A 15623-nucleotide genomic window follows, 5' to 3' on the forward strand; every position below is an offset into this window, starting at 1 on the left:
ATTCATAAGCAAGCTTCCTCTTCAGGTTTACGGCTTCTTTGAGATTAAGCGCAGCCTTTCTCTTCCGGGTGTTTGGTTTGGAAGTAGGTTCTTCATGTTCATCCTCAGGTTCACTTCCCTCCTCTTCATCATCATAATCCTCCTTCACTAACTTCCCTTCTGTAAATCCCTCAAAAAATTCATCAGTTGACTCATCTATTTGTTCAAAGTCCTCACCACTGTATAACCTCTTCTCCATGGAGGACTCTTCCATCTCAGTCAGATCCGTTGTCTCCAGGACAGTCTTTATCTCGATCAAGGTGTTCTTCCTGTTGGAATGATAGACTAACAACCTTGGGCGTAGAGGATCATTAAGCTCATTCTTTCTAGCAAATTTAGGAACAAAACCTTTGATGACCTCATATGTCCACACTTGAAATGCCAGTGCAAACCCATAAATGTTATAAGCAAAAGGAGCATAAGGATCAGTAGTACTCTTCTTCTTCTTCTTATAATATGTGTGACTGAGATGTCTCATGTTCTTGTTCAAACCCTTGAGGGTGGCTCTAAAGGTCACTTTCCCCCAAGGAAATCGGAGGAAACTTTCCTCGTCTTCGACCATGTGGAGGATTTTGGCAAATACCACCCTCCTTGGGTCAAATGAAAATAGGTACAGGCAAATCAAGCATACCAGCCCCATCTTCCAGGCATCTTCCTTATCTCTACATCTCAAAAAAGCAGTCTCCAAGTCTTGCATTACTACACTCGACTTCCCTTTAAAATATTTTACCAACAGAGGTGGACAACCTCGGCATTCTTCTTCGTTCACCTCAGGAAACCTTCCGAAGTTTAGGCCCGTCACCAAGGCGTACTCTTTCATACCAAACACAAGTTCTTGCCCATTGATATTGAAAGTAATCTCCTTGGAGGTTGAGGTTACCCTCCTAAGCAACATGTGATGTACAATAGTTCCTGAGAACTGCAACACTGGGGCAGAGACTATATATCGGAATTGGGTATTGTACACCTTCTCCACAAGATCCATTTCCTCAAACTTCGTTACAATCTTCTTAAGGCAGAGGGCGCTTTTCCAAGAAATCCGTCCAGGGAAATCAGGAACGGTGGTTTCTGCCATCTACAAAAGGAACAACAACAAAAATGTAAGATCATATACATAGACCACATCAAACGTTAAGTACTTAACGAAGCGTTAAGTACTTAACGAAGCGTTAAGTACTTAACGAAGCGTTAAGTACTTAACGAAGCGTTAAGTACTTAGCGAAGCGTTAAGTACTTAGCGAAGCGTTAAGTACTTCGCGAATCCCTGAACCAGAAACAATAACCAACAACCAGAAACAAACATGCAAATATAATGCAATAATCAATAACCAGAAACAAACATTAAACGCTAAACCTAACCAAATAAACTGAAACAGCCAAAACCCTAAAACTAAACATGCAAATATGAAAACCCATAACCAAAAAAAGACATGCAACAACCAAAATAAAACTAACCTGAGATTTATGGGGAATAAATGATAGAGAGGGAGGACACGAGGGGGACGGGAAGATCGGCCTTGTCAATGTGTTCTTCAGTGAGACGGTTGTAGAGAGAGAGGAATCGAGAGGATAGAAGAGGGAAAGAAATGAATGTCCAAATGTTTTATTTTTTAAAATATATGGTATGGCGCGTGCATATACGCGCGCCTCTTCGTCTTCCTACGCGCGCGTGCCGAAGCGTTAAGTACTTAACGAAGCGTTAAGTACTTAACGAAGCGTTAAGTACTTAACGAAGCGTTAAGTACTTAACGAAGCGTTAAGTACTTAACGAAGCGTTAAGTACTTAACGCTTCGCTAAGTACATAACGCTTCGCTAAGTACTTAACGCTTCGTTAAGTAACTAGCAGAAACGATATCATCTGCAAATATCATCACAGCCAAAAGAACAATCAATAAGATGAACCAATATGAACTAATAAACCAATATATGAACAAATATGAACATATATGAACAAATATAACCCAATATGAACAAATATGATTCAATATGAACAAATATCACCAAAAAGAACATATTTAGGGTTAGGGTTTCATTAAGAAATACAAATAAGAACATAAATCTGTTATACAAACATAGATTCGGGGATTAGGTTTCTTATCTTGTAGATTTCATTCATAATAGTCGAAGTCGCCGGAGTTTACGCCGCCGGCGACAAAATCCGGAGGAAAGAAAGGAGGAGAGAGAAAGAAAATGAGAGAAATGAAAAAATTTGAGTATATATATCAAGACTGTTTCACTTCGCGAAACGCGAACTCCCTTCGCGTTACGCGAAAAGGGTAAAATCGTCAAAAAAAAAATAAGTGGTCATCAGATCAAAAATTATTAAACATTACCACGGATGCAAATAACCTTATTTGGGGGGTCATTTCATCCAATTTCCCGTTTAAAACCATGTTTAAATGTCCTTGACCATTATAATATTTTTTAAAAATTGCACCGGATCAGATTTAATCTATAATCTAATAACATATAAACATTGATTTTCAATAACTAGCTAGTTTAAATTATCAATAATAAATTTGTTTAAAACCGAAAATGGTAGTTGTAGCTTCTTCTCGAAAACAGGTCGCCGCCGCGGGAAGGCGTTCGCTATCAGAAAACGACTTCTTCGTTGAATCTGATCGCCATGGATGATGGATGACTCCTCTTTTGTTTCCTAACGGTTCTCCGGTCTTCTTCTTCCAGGTAACTTCCTCTCGCCGGTGAATGGATCAATTGTCTGATTTCACTTCTGTTCCTTCCATACGCGTATCAAGTATCATTACAATAGCTACTACAAGTGAATCAATAAGTATTTCGAAGGATTAGGCTTCGTATATCGTGAACGGACTTAGCTGCACATGATATAGGTGATAGGTCTAATCCAGTTCAATCTGAATTCATTGTAGCCTCATAACATCGTATTCTGAACGAATCTTAACTAGTTTTGTTTAGTTAGCTTGAGTTTTACTACAGTTCTAGTTAAGCTTAGTTATGATCAAGTTTATTATTATTAGTTTTAATTGTTAGAAATTGTATGAAAAGAATCGTTGAATTAATAACTCATTCATTCCCTGTGGGTCCTTCTTCTTCCCCTATTTCATTCCACCTGTCTCCCCGTTGAATGGTTATTATTGGAAATCAAATTAGTTACGATAAGAGTGAAAAACGAGTCTCTGTGTTCACATGTTGAAATTCCATTTTGACGGCTGTAGAATAGGAAACCTATCTTCTTTTCATGACATAGTGCAATGACTAAGAACTGTTCATTAGAGTTCCAACACCCAATTCTTAATACCCTTTCTCATGTTAACCAGGGTTTTCTAAATCCATTATGAAAATTGTCCTCTGTAATTCATTATCAATTCAAATTCTTTGGTTGCTAATACATCTTTCTTTCCTTTTATGCTCAGTTGCTGCAACCAACTTAACCCTCAACCTCCCCATTGTTGATCCAGAAACTATTGTCTCTAACAATGGGATCTTCAAATTGGGATTCTTCAGCCTCAACAGTTCAACGGATCGATATCTTGGAGTTTGGTATAACAAAATCCCCAAGTTGACAGTGATATGGGTAGCCAACAGAGGAGAGCCTATCAAGGACTCTTTGGGATCAGTCACCATATCCGAAGATGGCAATCTTGTAGTCTTGAATGGACAAAAACAACTTATCTGGTCATCAAACTTTACAACTTCCACAACAAACACAACTTCTCTGCTTTTAGATACTGGCAACCTTATCATGCAAGATGTTTCAAGTGGAAGAATATTGTGGGAGAGTTTTCATTATCCGTCTCTTTCATTTGTCCAGACGATGAGATTGAGTTATGATCTGAACACAGGTGACAAGACCACTGTTGCATCATGGACTAGTCCATCAGATCCATCCATTGGAGAATTCTCTCTAGGAATTGATTTCCGGAGACTGTCTGAAATCGTTATATGGAAAGGTACTCGACCACACTGGCGAAGCGGTCCCTGGGATGGGCAGGCTTTTGTTGGTATAGAGTCCATGTTATCCTACTTTCAAAATTCAATAGGCTTAGTTGATGACAGGCAAGGATCTACATACTTGACCTTCAGCTACACGTTGGAAGATGTTCTCATGTACTTCCAATTGACTTCGGAAGGTGCGGTGGAGCGGAGGGTTTGGTATGAGGGGTTGCAGGACTCGGTAGTTGGTTGGTTTGCACCTAACAATAGCTGCGATTTCTACGGAAAGTGTGGTCCGTTTGGAATTTGTGACAAAAAAGCCTCTCCAATTTGTTCATGTTTGGCTGGTTTTGTGCCAATACATGCAGAAGAATGGGATAATGGTAATTTCACATCTGGATGTGTTAGACAGGAACCTTTGCAGTGTGGAACAAATAACAGTAAAGAAGATGGTTTTTTGATGCTGAAGACGATGAAAGCTCCAGATTTCACAGAGTGGGTGCCGGTTGTAGCAGAAGCCAGTTGCCCTGACTATTGCCTAAACAACTGTTCTTGTTTAGCACATGCATATCATGATGGCATTGGTTGCATGATATGGGCAGGAAACAAGTTGATTGATATGCAGAAATTTGATGCTGCCGGAATAGATGTTTATGTTCGTGTGCCACATTCAGTGCTGGGTACTATGTTAATCTCGTATTTTCTTTGATAAAGTCTCTTCAGCCCCTTTTTTGAAATGTCACACTTTATTGTTCTGTTTTAACAGATAAAAAGAGAGACAATAAAGTAGTTCCAGTAGTTTTGTTGAGCGTAGGACTAGCGACGGTTGCTGTCCTTGGTTGCTTTTCTTGGGTCTGGTTTGTAAAGAAACGAGGTAACTTCCTTTTTTCTCAATGCTTTGAGCACAAATCATCATAATTTTTTTTTTTGTAGATGACGACACTTTTTTTTTTTGGACCAGGAATGAAGAAAACAAATGGGATTCTGTTACACCCTCTTCATTCAAGTGATAACATTTCGGAGGATAAACTTGAGGAGCTACCGCAGTTCAAGTTTCCAATATTGCTCGCTGCAACTGACAGCTTTCGAGAAGCCAATAAGATTGGGCAGGGCGGTTTTGGTCCTGTTTTCAAGGTATAAGCCTTTAGAAGGATTTAAAGCTAGTCAGTTAAAATTTTACGATGAATATTAAGGAAATGGTGTTCTTGTTGTAGGGGAAACTAGAAAATGGACAAGAAATAGCGGTGAAGAGGCTCTCCAGTAACTCTGGACAAGGACAGGAAGAGTTTCTCAATGAGGTTAAGTTGATTTCGAAGCTTCAACATCGTAATCTTGTTCGTCTAGTTGGGTGCTGTGTGGAACGTGAAGAAAAGATGTTGGTCTATGAATACTTGTCAAATAAAAGCTTAGATGGCTTCCTCTTTGGTTAGTACTACAATCTAAAGCTGAAGTTTTTTATTAGTAAAAGTTTTGGTGACCGTATTGCCACACTTATTCCCGAGAGCAAATGTTTCAAGGTTATATGAAATGCAAATAAAAAAGTAGTTTAAGTTCAATTCGAGTTTCATATGTTCTTAAGTATACTTTCAGATTCTCAAAACCAAGAGTTGTCTGATTGGAAGAGACGGATGAATATCATTGAAGGAATTGGCAGGGGGCTTCAATACCTTCATAGAGATTCTAGGTTAAGGATCATTCATAGAGATCTAAAGGCCAGCAATATTTTACTAGACGATGATCTGAACCCAAAAATATCAGATTTTGGCATGGCGAGGATATTTGGATACAGCGAGCATCAAGCCAACACCCAAAGGGTTGTTGGAACATAGTAAGTTGATTGATAATCAATTTTCTTGGAACTATATACACATATGTATGATGGTTTTTCTTATAAGTTGAATAAATCTGTTCAGTGGTTATATGGCTCCAGAATATGCAATGGAAGGGAGATTTTCAGAGAAGTCAGATGTTTTCAGCTTTGGCATATTGTTATTAGAGATTGTAAGTGGAAGAAGGAACACAAGCTTCTACAATGACATGCAGTATTTAAGCCTACTGAGTTTGGTAAGTCCCTTTAAGATTGTTTTCTTTTGTTTAGTACAAGCTGGTAGATAAGTTTAACTTGTACTTTATTTAATGACAGGCATGGAATTTATGGAGTGCAGGCGATGTGGGGAGCTTAATTGATAGAAAAATACCGCAGGAGGGGTTTGTGATGGAAATATTTAGATGTATACATGTGGGGTTGTTATGCGTGCAGGAATTTGCAGATGACAGGCCTTCAGTTTCCTTGGCTCTTTCTATGTTGAGCAGCGAAATGACGAACCTTCCTCAGCCAAATCAGCCGCCGTTTTCTCAAAAGCATAACCCATCTTCTCATAGAATCTCGCCTTTGAAGACGGGATCATCTAATGAGGATGAAGAAAGATGTTCTGTGAATCAGGTAACTATTACTATGATGAATGGAAGATAGGATATATGAGTTTTATAATTTGTGTGAAAAAAATGTTCATCTTCCTTAGTGTTTGCTGGTATATATAATAGGTTCCTACTACTCCTAGTTATTATGATATATAGAATTTATGGCTAGTTACTACTCCCTAGTTATTATGATATCTAGAATTCAATGTGATGACACTCCTAAATTCTAATAGAAAATATGTGTACAATCTTCTTATCTTCACCTAATAATTCCTTTGTGATATTGACTAGACTCTATTATCACACTTGAGGACCATGAATCATAATTACGATAAGTGATTGTTTTTTAAATGGTTCTGGTGCGAAGACTTGAACTCATGATGTCAAAGACATGAGTTATTGTCCTCTACCTAGGAATATAATTAAAATCGAACTGAACCAATAAAAATCGAAGAAACCAAGTTCTTGTTAGTTCATAATTTCCTATACCGAACTTAGCGACGACATACGTTTTTTTCAATAATTGTTTTTATAGTCTATTAGTAAATGATAGGCATAATTTATTTTTATTTATTTATTTTTAAATATTTTTTTAACGATTTGAATTTTGACATGCATGTCTATTATATATATATAAAATGTTTTTCTTTACAAAATGATGATGAATTAGTTTTTATCTTTTAGTTTATTTAAATATATTTATTTATTTATTAATTCTGTAACAATTAAACTGATCAATCAACACCCGTCAATAAAAGGATTTAAGATTTTGAAAAATGGATCCCAATCGTTATAAAAATTGATTGAACAGAACGCTTAGATTATATGTATGCAACATGTGTGCGCAATGAGTTTATTATTGTGCTGTTTCCTAACTACAACACAAAGCAGATTCCGAAGCTAATATTCGTACTAAGTTATGATTAATAAACAAAAACCTTGATTAACAACAATAATCCTTCCTTACATAATTAATTAAGTAATAATTAAGGCCACATGATGTGTCCCAACCATGCAACACTTAGAACTTTCAAGGGCATTGGAAGTGGGCCATCAGTGTTGGACCCAGACCCGCACACAAAGAGCAAGTCCATGATCCAATGTGGGCCCCTAACATGACCCACATTTTCTGGGACTCACCCGTATCCTATATCTTTTGTGACACATATAATCTTATTGATATAATGCTGTCGCTAAATATATTTCCAAATTAATTCCAAGGTTGGTGAAGAATCTCTGGGGTCCTCTATAATCTATATATATACCTCCTCCAAAAAAATGGCTAAATGCAATGTAAATGGGAAAACAATTGGGGATGGGAATGAGATATATCATAATTCATATCTTATATATATATATATATACTTAAAAGATGATTTATTTATTTTTGCATGATAAAATTTATAATAAGACAGACAGACCCATGTGCATAAAAATGGTTTCATTAATTTTTCAGTTTTTCACTTATTATTGGAGGAATAAATAAATAATCAAACAAGATGTTGATTCCAATTATTAAGAGATTTTGGAGACATTTGCATTGGGATTATATGGTGATTGATGGGGTGATTTATAGATAATAGAGTTTGGAAATTGATGTTCATAAATTTATTGAAAATTTCTATTGGGTTTTTTTTTTTTTATAAAAAGTGTGGTTGAATAAGATAATAATTAATTTGATAAATAAAACTATGGTTGGATTATTACCCTTTATATTGTGAGATATATAAATATTTTTTGGGTATAATATATATATATATATATATATATATATATATATATATATATATATATATATATATACATTTAAAGTTGAATTTTAAGATGAATTATACACATCTATATAGATTAAAATTTATATATTGTATATTTATGGGAGACTATAAAAATTTTTAAAGTTGTTTTATTCATTCTATGTAAAATTGGTACTAATTGTTGGTGTATTTGAATTTTTTTTACAATGATAAAGAAGTAAATTTTACAATGTCTAAGGTCTATTATCAATCACGACAAAAAAAAAATAGAGTAAAAAAATAGAGTACATGATAAGAAAGTATATAAAAAGCAAACAAAACTAGTCATAGTGAATACGAAACCTATTAATATATATTTGACTGCAACGTCTCTTTCGATCATATTTATATTTTAATAGCTCTTATAAGCTGGTTAAAGAAAATTGTCAACAAATTTTGCCAAAAACCCGGCTATATTTATTTTTAATTAAAATGGTTTTATAACAATAACTATCAAAACCATTATAAGAAGACCAAAAGAAACAACCATTGTGAAAAGACAAGTTGACAGTGCGGTCTAATAGTCGACTCCACAAATTTATCAATGCTAACACAGAAAGAGTCGTAATAATAACATTGACTACAATATTAATTAGCCATAATGCATTTTCTCATCTATCTTTCGTTAGTCAAATTTTACGATCCTCACTCCAACCAAATTATAAGCTCAATAGTAACCTTAGACTGCCGCAAACTATTAGCTTTTTGAATGTATTTAGAATCCTCGTTATAGAGTACTCAAAAGAATACTTTGATGTGTTTCCGAATAACTTTGCTAAGCAAATAATTCACTCACTCGTCTTTTTCCGAGACAAGAGGAGGGCCTTCGTAGTCCAACGGATCGAGGTTGACATCATCGGACTAGGCCCGACTCTATCTACACTCCTCACCTAGATGAATCCATTTTTTTAACCACCATATCAATATATAAGGTAACAAGTTGCTTAAGGTGAGAAAGAATCAAGTTTTTTTAGAAAAAAATATTACTTGTCACAAGATTACAAATTTAATTTATTTGCATTTTTTAGAATGTGTCTCCTCTCCCTTTTTATTTCATAGATCTCACTTTTTTGCTTTCTTAACACCCAAGCCTAAAACTAAAGAAACAAGATAACGTCATTTTGTACAATTTTTTTAAAGTAACTTTTGGTGATAAATTAAATCCGAATTAATTTAATATTCTTGTCATCCCACTTTTGAATTCAAAATAAGGACACTTATAAATTGAGTATCTCACCCATGTGCCCTAATTAAAGAAAACAAACAGCTGCCCTCAAATTATAGAGAAACTGACTTTTGTTTTCTCCTTACTATGTTTTACCCTTTTTCCTATCAAAATATCTAAATTAATTTATTAAACCAGATAGCTTAGTTAGTTGAAAATAAATAAATATTTTACTTAAAATATAATATTTGTTCTCCCAATGGACTAAACAAATAAAAAGACCCATTCTTCAAATATTTATACTCTAGTTTTCAACCACCCTTGAATGCAAACTAGATAATATATATATATATATATATATATATATATATATATATATATATATATAAAAAGAGAACTCAACCAAAATTATTTGTACTTTATTATTTTATAAAATGAGATAATAATATTACAATTTGAAAATTAATTAAAGTACAATATACAAAGTAATAATAATATGAAAGGAACTTCACATGAGAAAACCAAAAAAACATGTCTCTCTCAATAGAATTAATCCCTTCTCTCTTACTTACTTAATTAATAAATAATATAATATATTGTTCTTGGAGTATAGTTATAATTGTCAGTAGCAGCAAGCTAAGAAAGATGTCTTGAAGATCATTAATTAAATAAAAATATTTCTGATCAGCAGAAACTCCATAGCCTAATGTCCCCTTCTTCATAGACATCTTCATTAATCATCATTAGAGATGGATTATGATCATCAAAGAACAAATGATGATTATCATTCATCATCATCATCATATCATGATTATACTCTGCTGAATCATCAAATGTATTATACCATGATGGCTCATCATAATTCACATTAGAATTAGAATTAGATGAGACCAAAGAGATTTCTTCCTCTGGTGTGGATGGAACAGGGGACATTGAGTCATGACCAGATGAAGAAGATGAGGATGAAGATGAAGATGGTGAAGAAGAAGAAGAGGAAGCAGCTTCTGCAGCTAGTTTTTGAATAGATTTGGGGGACATTAAGATTGATGATTGTTGATGATGAATAGGGATTAATAATTGGTCATTGTAAGATGAAAGAGGGAAGTTTAGATTGGCTGAAGTGCCCTTAAGACATAAAAGGGCAGCATCATATGCCCTAGCAGCAGCTTCAGCAGTTGAGTAAGAACCAAGCCATATTCTTGTTTTTTGATTTGGTGCCCTTATCTCAGATACCCATGATCCCCAACTCCTCATTCTCACTCCCTTATACTTCTTCTTCTCATTCTTCTTCTTCATGTTCTGGGCCATTGTTGTTGTTGATGATGATGAAACCCTAGATGGCAAAGATTGATCGACAACAATACTAAGATTGTTCTTCTTCATTACCATATTATAATGGGTAGATTGTCTTTTGATGAACTGATAGTTATCTAGCTTAGCTTCTTTGTGTGTGAATGAAATGGATAATTGATTTTAAGGCAAAGGGGATTGAGATTTATATAAGAAGAAGAAATATTGCATGTTACTTGCAATGGGTGACAGATGTACTCCAGTTTTAATTTTCAAAACAGAATCCACTCAATTAAATTATTTCTTTTTTTTATGACCAAATTACCCCTGTTTCTTGATTTTTTTGTACATTACTAATTGTTTTATCATTTTTTTACTTAGGTTTATATCCATCATCATAACCTCATTTTTAATCACCTAGAAACTTCTAGTTCCAACTAACATACTTTAAAATAAGGAAAAAAAAGAAAACAGTTGAGGAACCATGTGATGAAAGAAGAAAAAGCTGGTTTGAGATGTTGGTTATTTGAGGATTTTTTATTTGAATTTTAGTTGGTTTAATAATTAAAATATTTGTATATATTTAAAATTAAAATATAATTAAATTAAAATAGAAGTATTTTAATAGATGAAATAAATGATTTAATGGTTATAAAGAAACTGATTTCATCATCTCTTCTACTTTAACGACAATAAGACGTGGATATTCCCGACCTGCCTAAGGTCTTGAATTTGAACTCGTCAGACAACAAATAATGTGCTTGGTTAAATAGTTAACCCGGATTATCACACTCTAAAAAAATATTTCAAAACGGACCCTGTAAAAGAAAATTTTGATGTGATATTACAAATTAAAAAATATCCAAAAAAACATATAAAAAGAGAGATCCAACATGTAAAATTTGTTCTGACTAACTGCACATGCATCCTCCATTAAATTAAGACTTGTTCTTCAAGTAACAATTTGTACATTATTTACTATTTATATATATATATATTTTTAGTAATAACTAAAAACTAAGTGGGTTTTTGTTAATAATTTTTTTTTTATGAAGAATTAACCAAAAGGGCAGTATTGTCATTTCACATACATTAAATATATATCTTCTTGAGAAGGACGGAAACATATACATCAGATTCTGTCCTATGCAGCAGCAGCAGCTTCCAGGATATATCTTTTTATTTATTTTTTAAAATTATAAATTTAAAATAATAAATTATATAAATATATAATAATTAAGAATAAATATAAAAAGAAAAGAGGATGGAGGAATGACTGCAAATATAGTAAATCGTACAGGTTACTTAGCTGGATCTTCTCTGTCTCGCAGCTCCAAAAACGCGTCATGTCTTTTCTTCTTTTTATTTTATTTTTATTTATTTTTTAGAGTCGCTTTCAGATGGGGGAGAGATATGATTAGACGTAGTTAGTTAATTAATGATTTTTTTAATAATATTTTTATTGTATCATCAATGGTTTTTATTAATTGAGATAAATTCAAATAATTATCTTTTAAAAATATTTATCCTATAACAAATTAAATAAAGGCTAATATATAGTACCGTACCACAATCCATGCAATGTTGCCATCACCACAACCGCTTAATTAATTTCCTATCAGTTTTATTAGACTGTCCCATTTTGTCAGTTGTTTGAGATATATATATTGTTATTTTAAATAATTATTAGTTTGATTTTAATAAGTTTTTACTTTTTTTTTGGTTGCAAAAATGTTATTTGGATCAAATTATTGAAATTGTAGTGTTTAATTTTTGTAATATATGTTAGAAATAATAATGGTAGTGCTATACTGTGACTGTCAACTCATTTTTGGGACTTTTGTTTGATGAAAGTATAAGTTATTTTAATTTTAAATTTGTTTAATTATTATAATAATTTTTTATTTTAAATTGAAAGGTGTTTTAATATTTTAGTTAATAAATTAATAATTGAAAAAATATAATTAAATATATGAATTTTAGATAAAAAAAACCAATTAATCCAATCAAATGAATTCCAAGATAAATAAAATAAAATTATAATTTAATGACATCAATTTATATTAAGATGAGAAATAATAGAATACTTGTATGTAATTAAATATATATTAATTAAATCTAACTTATTAGATATACAAAATAGTCAAATTTTGTTTTTCTTATAAAATTTAAATATTAATGCAAAATATTAATTTAACTGAATCATTTTAAATAATATTTATTTTCATCTAATAACATTTTTAATTAATAAAAAGAATAAATTAGTTTTCTCTCTTTTAAAAAAAAATTATGTAAAAACTAAAAAGTAATTATGGATAGTGTTTTAAGTAGAACTATATTTCAAGGATACGAGGGAGTGAGAGGTGTAGAGACCCCTCAAAATAGTTATTAGAGACCTATCTTTATGCATTTATTGTATTTCGGGAACACCGATTATTGGTTAGCAAGTAGGGTCGTATAGTCCGATTGGTGAACGAACAACCTCATATGAGTTTTAGGGATAAAATGACATAAAATATCGTAAGAAGGTCGGGGGAGTCAAAGGGTCACGCCGCCAATCCATCTTCAATCGACTTTCTCATCAACCCTAAGGGCGCCTCACACCTTCGGGTTCAGGAAGGTTATTCATTTTACTATGAATGTTAGTGAGGGTATATGGAGGGCTCCAAAAAGAATTTGTCCTCGACTAGACTCTGTTTTCACAACTAAATGAGTGAGAAGTCTCTAGTTGGAACACAACTTAGGAAGTAAACTCGGTCCGAAGTGGTGCAACTAGAACGTCGTGGGATCAAAGTTCAGACCTTTGTAGTAGTTATAAGCGTTGGGAGACAGGCTATTTGGGTAGATTGGACAAAGCCAAGTTGTGTTGGACTTATTGCAGGAGACTGATTGGGTTAGAATGAGGGTGGACCACTACGATCCACATATTTGTTACCCAGAATCCACCTATGATGACAACGAAACACATTTGTATAAGGTGATGGTATGGCTTGAACGTCCAATTGTCGTGTCTCATTCATCGGGAACAAATACATTGAATCCACCTATGATGGATCCATCGACTTCATTTAGGCAAATGAGAGAGTCGACGTTAACCTCATTTTACATTGATCGAATCTGTATGACTAGCCTTGCGGATGTTGAAAGGCTAGTGATTAAGATGATGAATTCGGGGAGACATGATATGGGCGAAAGTGATGTCGTGCAAGTTGAGGAGGAAGTAAATGAGCCAACAAATTTTCATGAGGCTGAAATCGAGCATCTATCTTCACAATCATCGGGTTGTGATGCCACCTCAGATGTGGAAAAGGAGAGTGCATGCAAGTGATTGTTAGGGACTAAGAAGGATCCCCCATTGTACTTTGTCGAGTCTAATCTAAACGTAACTTCACACGACTCTTCTCTAGTTACGAGATCATGTAAAATGTTACAAGTGGTGGAGTATCAAGAGTCGAGGTCATCAACCCCTATCCTATTTTGGATTTGTTGTCCGAACAAGAAACGATTGATCAGATAAAAAATGAATTCTCGTAAAATGTGGAAGATATAATTCAAGTCAACCCTATTAAAACCCTTTATCTAGGAATTAAAATCTTGAATTGCCAATTATCATTCACGATGTGTCCAATGATGAATCGGTGAATTCTGAGTTAGATTATGATGTCAATGAGAATATCTTAATTGAATTCTCGACACATAATATGACGTTGAATGAAAACAAATCCCTCTTGAGGGAGATCATTGAATTATAGATTAAAGTGCGGCCCAATTAGTAATAGATCTCACCCATTCTGTATACTTTTTACCTAAACTATTTTTCGTCGAATAACTACCAACGTTATCAGTTGAAGAAGCTAAATAATTTAACACATGGTAATATGCAAGAGGGAAATCATGTCTCGAAATCGAGAAAAAATTATTCCGATTATATTTCATCAATGATTGGAAATATTATTGTTTGAAATATTTATGGAACTGATGATGATGTGAAGAGAGATGTCATTAAGTCACATTATTAGAAACCTTTTGTTGTGGCATATATATATATATATATATATATATATTTAAAAGATTGATTAGTGGATTGCAAGGGATGTATGTAATTGGTGATTGTGTGGTTAAGAAACTATTGATTCAATAGGGGCATCTAGTGGGATACGTGTGACAATATGAAAAAAATGTTACATTTTGGTAAGTCATTGCTATTATATGTGTCAAAAAGATATGAAATCAGCGACTCACTTATTTTTGCATTATCAATGGGTATTATCTGAAGTATTTTGTGAACTATGACTAAGATTTACTAGGTGATGTCTGAGTCTTTGGTTAGTTGCTGAAAAATTTAGATTGAGATAACTAATATAACAGACCTACATATTTGAGTTACTATCCCGATTATTTTTTGATAAAGGGAAGAATGTCAATTTTACCATTGAACTATAACGGAATATTCACATATATCACTGAACTAATTTTTGTTCGTTTATACTACTGAAGTTGAGTTTAATGTTCATTTATGTCACTGCTGGACAAAAACATCTAATTCAGTTAAATTTTTCGTTAGATGATGACACGTGTGATTGACATGTTATTTTAAAAAAAAATATATATATTATATTTTTATTTATTTTATTCATAATTTCTAAATAATAAAACTTTTATATTTTGAAAGGCAATAACCAAACAATATAGACATTGAGAGACACTAACAATAATTTACTTTTTTTAAATTAATATATTTTTAACATTTATTTTTATTAGCGTTATTATTTAGAAATATTAATAAAAATAAATGTTAAAAATATATTAATTAAAATAAAGTGAATTCTTAGAAATGCTTCTCAAAATATATAATTTATTTGATTAATACCTTTGAAAATATAAATTAAGTTTTATTATTTAAAATATTGAATAAAAATAAAAATATAATATATATTAATTTTAAAAAAATGACATGTAAATCACACGTGTCATCATTTAACGGAAAACTTAACGAATTTGG

At 32.8% G+C, this 15623-nt stretch overlaps 2 protein-coding genes across 3 annotated transcripts; one reads left to right on the forward strand and one right to left on the reverse strand.

Annotated features, from left to right (window-relative positions):
* Positions 1-3228: 3228 nt before the first annotated feature.
* Positions 3229-6506, forward strand: LOC124945264 (G-type lectin S-receptor-like serine/threonine-protein kinase At1g11300). 2 transcript variants are annotated; one of them, XM_047485663.1, is made up of 7 exons: positions 3234-4632; positions 4719-4826; positions 4914-5086; positions 5167-5377; positions 5543-5780; positions 5866-6016; positions 6096-6506. In XM_047485663.1, exons 1-7 carry the CDS (start codon positions 3354-3356, stop codon positions 6423-6425), a joined length of 2490 nt encoding a protein of 829 aa, XP_047341619.1. In that variant the 5' UTR covers positions 3234-3353; the 3' UTR covers positions 6426-6506. The 2 variants fall into 2 exon arrangements, with proteins under 2 accessions (XP_047341620.1, XP_047341619.1); XM_047485664.1 differs by lacking the exon at positions 6096-6506 and having other exon boundaries at positions 3229-4632; positions 5883-6017.
* A 3337-nt stretch (positions 6507-9843) lies between these two features.
* On the reverse strand, positions 9844-10882 carry LOC124945265 (ethylene-responsive transcription factor ERF014-like). Its single transcript, XM_047485665.1, has one exon. It carries the CDS (start codon positions 10718-10720, stop codon positions 10016-10018), a length of 705 nt encoding a protein of 234 aa, XP_047341621.1. The 5' UTR covers positions 10721-10882; the 3' UTR covers positions 9844-10015.
* Positions 10883-15623: the final 4741 nt, after the last annotated feature.

This window comes from Impatiens glandulifera, chromosome 7, assembly GCF_907164915.1.
Source record: "Impatiens glandulifera chromosome 7, dImpGla2.1, whole genome shotgun sequence".
NCBI lineage: Eukaryota > Viridiplantae > Streptophyta > Magnoliopsida > Ericales > Balsaminaceae > Impatiens > Impatiens glandulifera.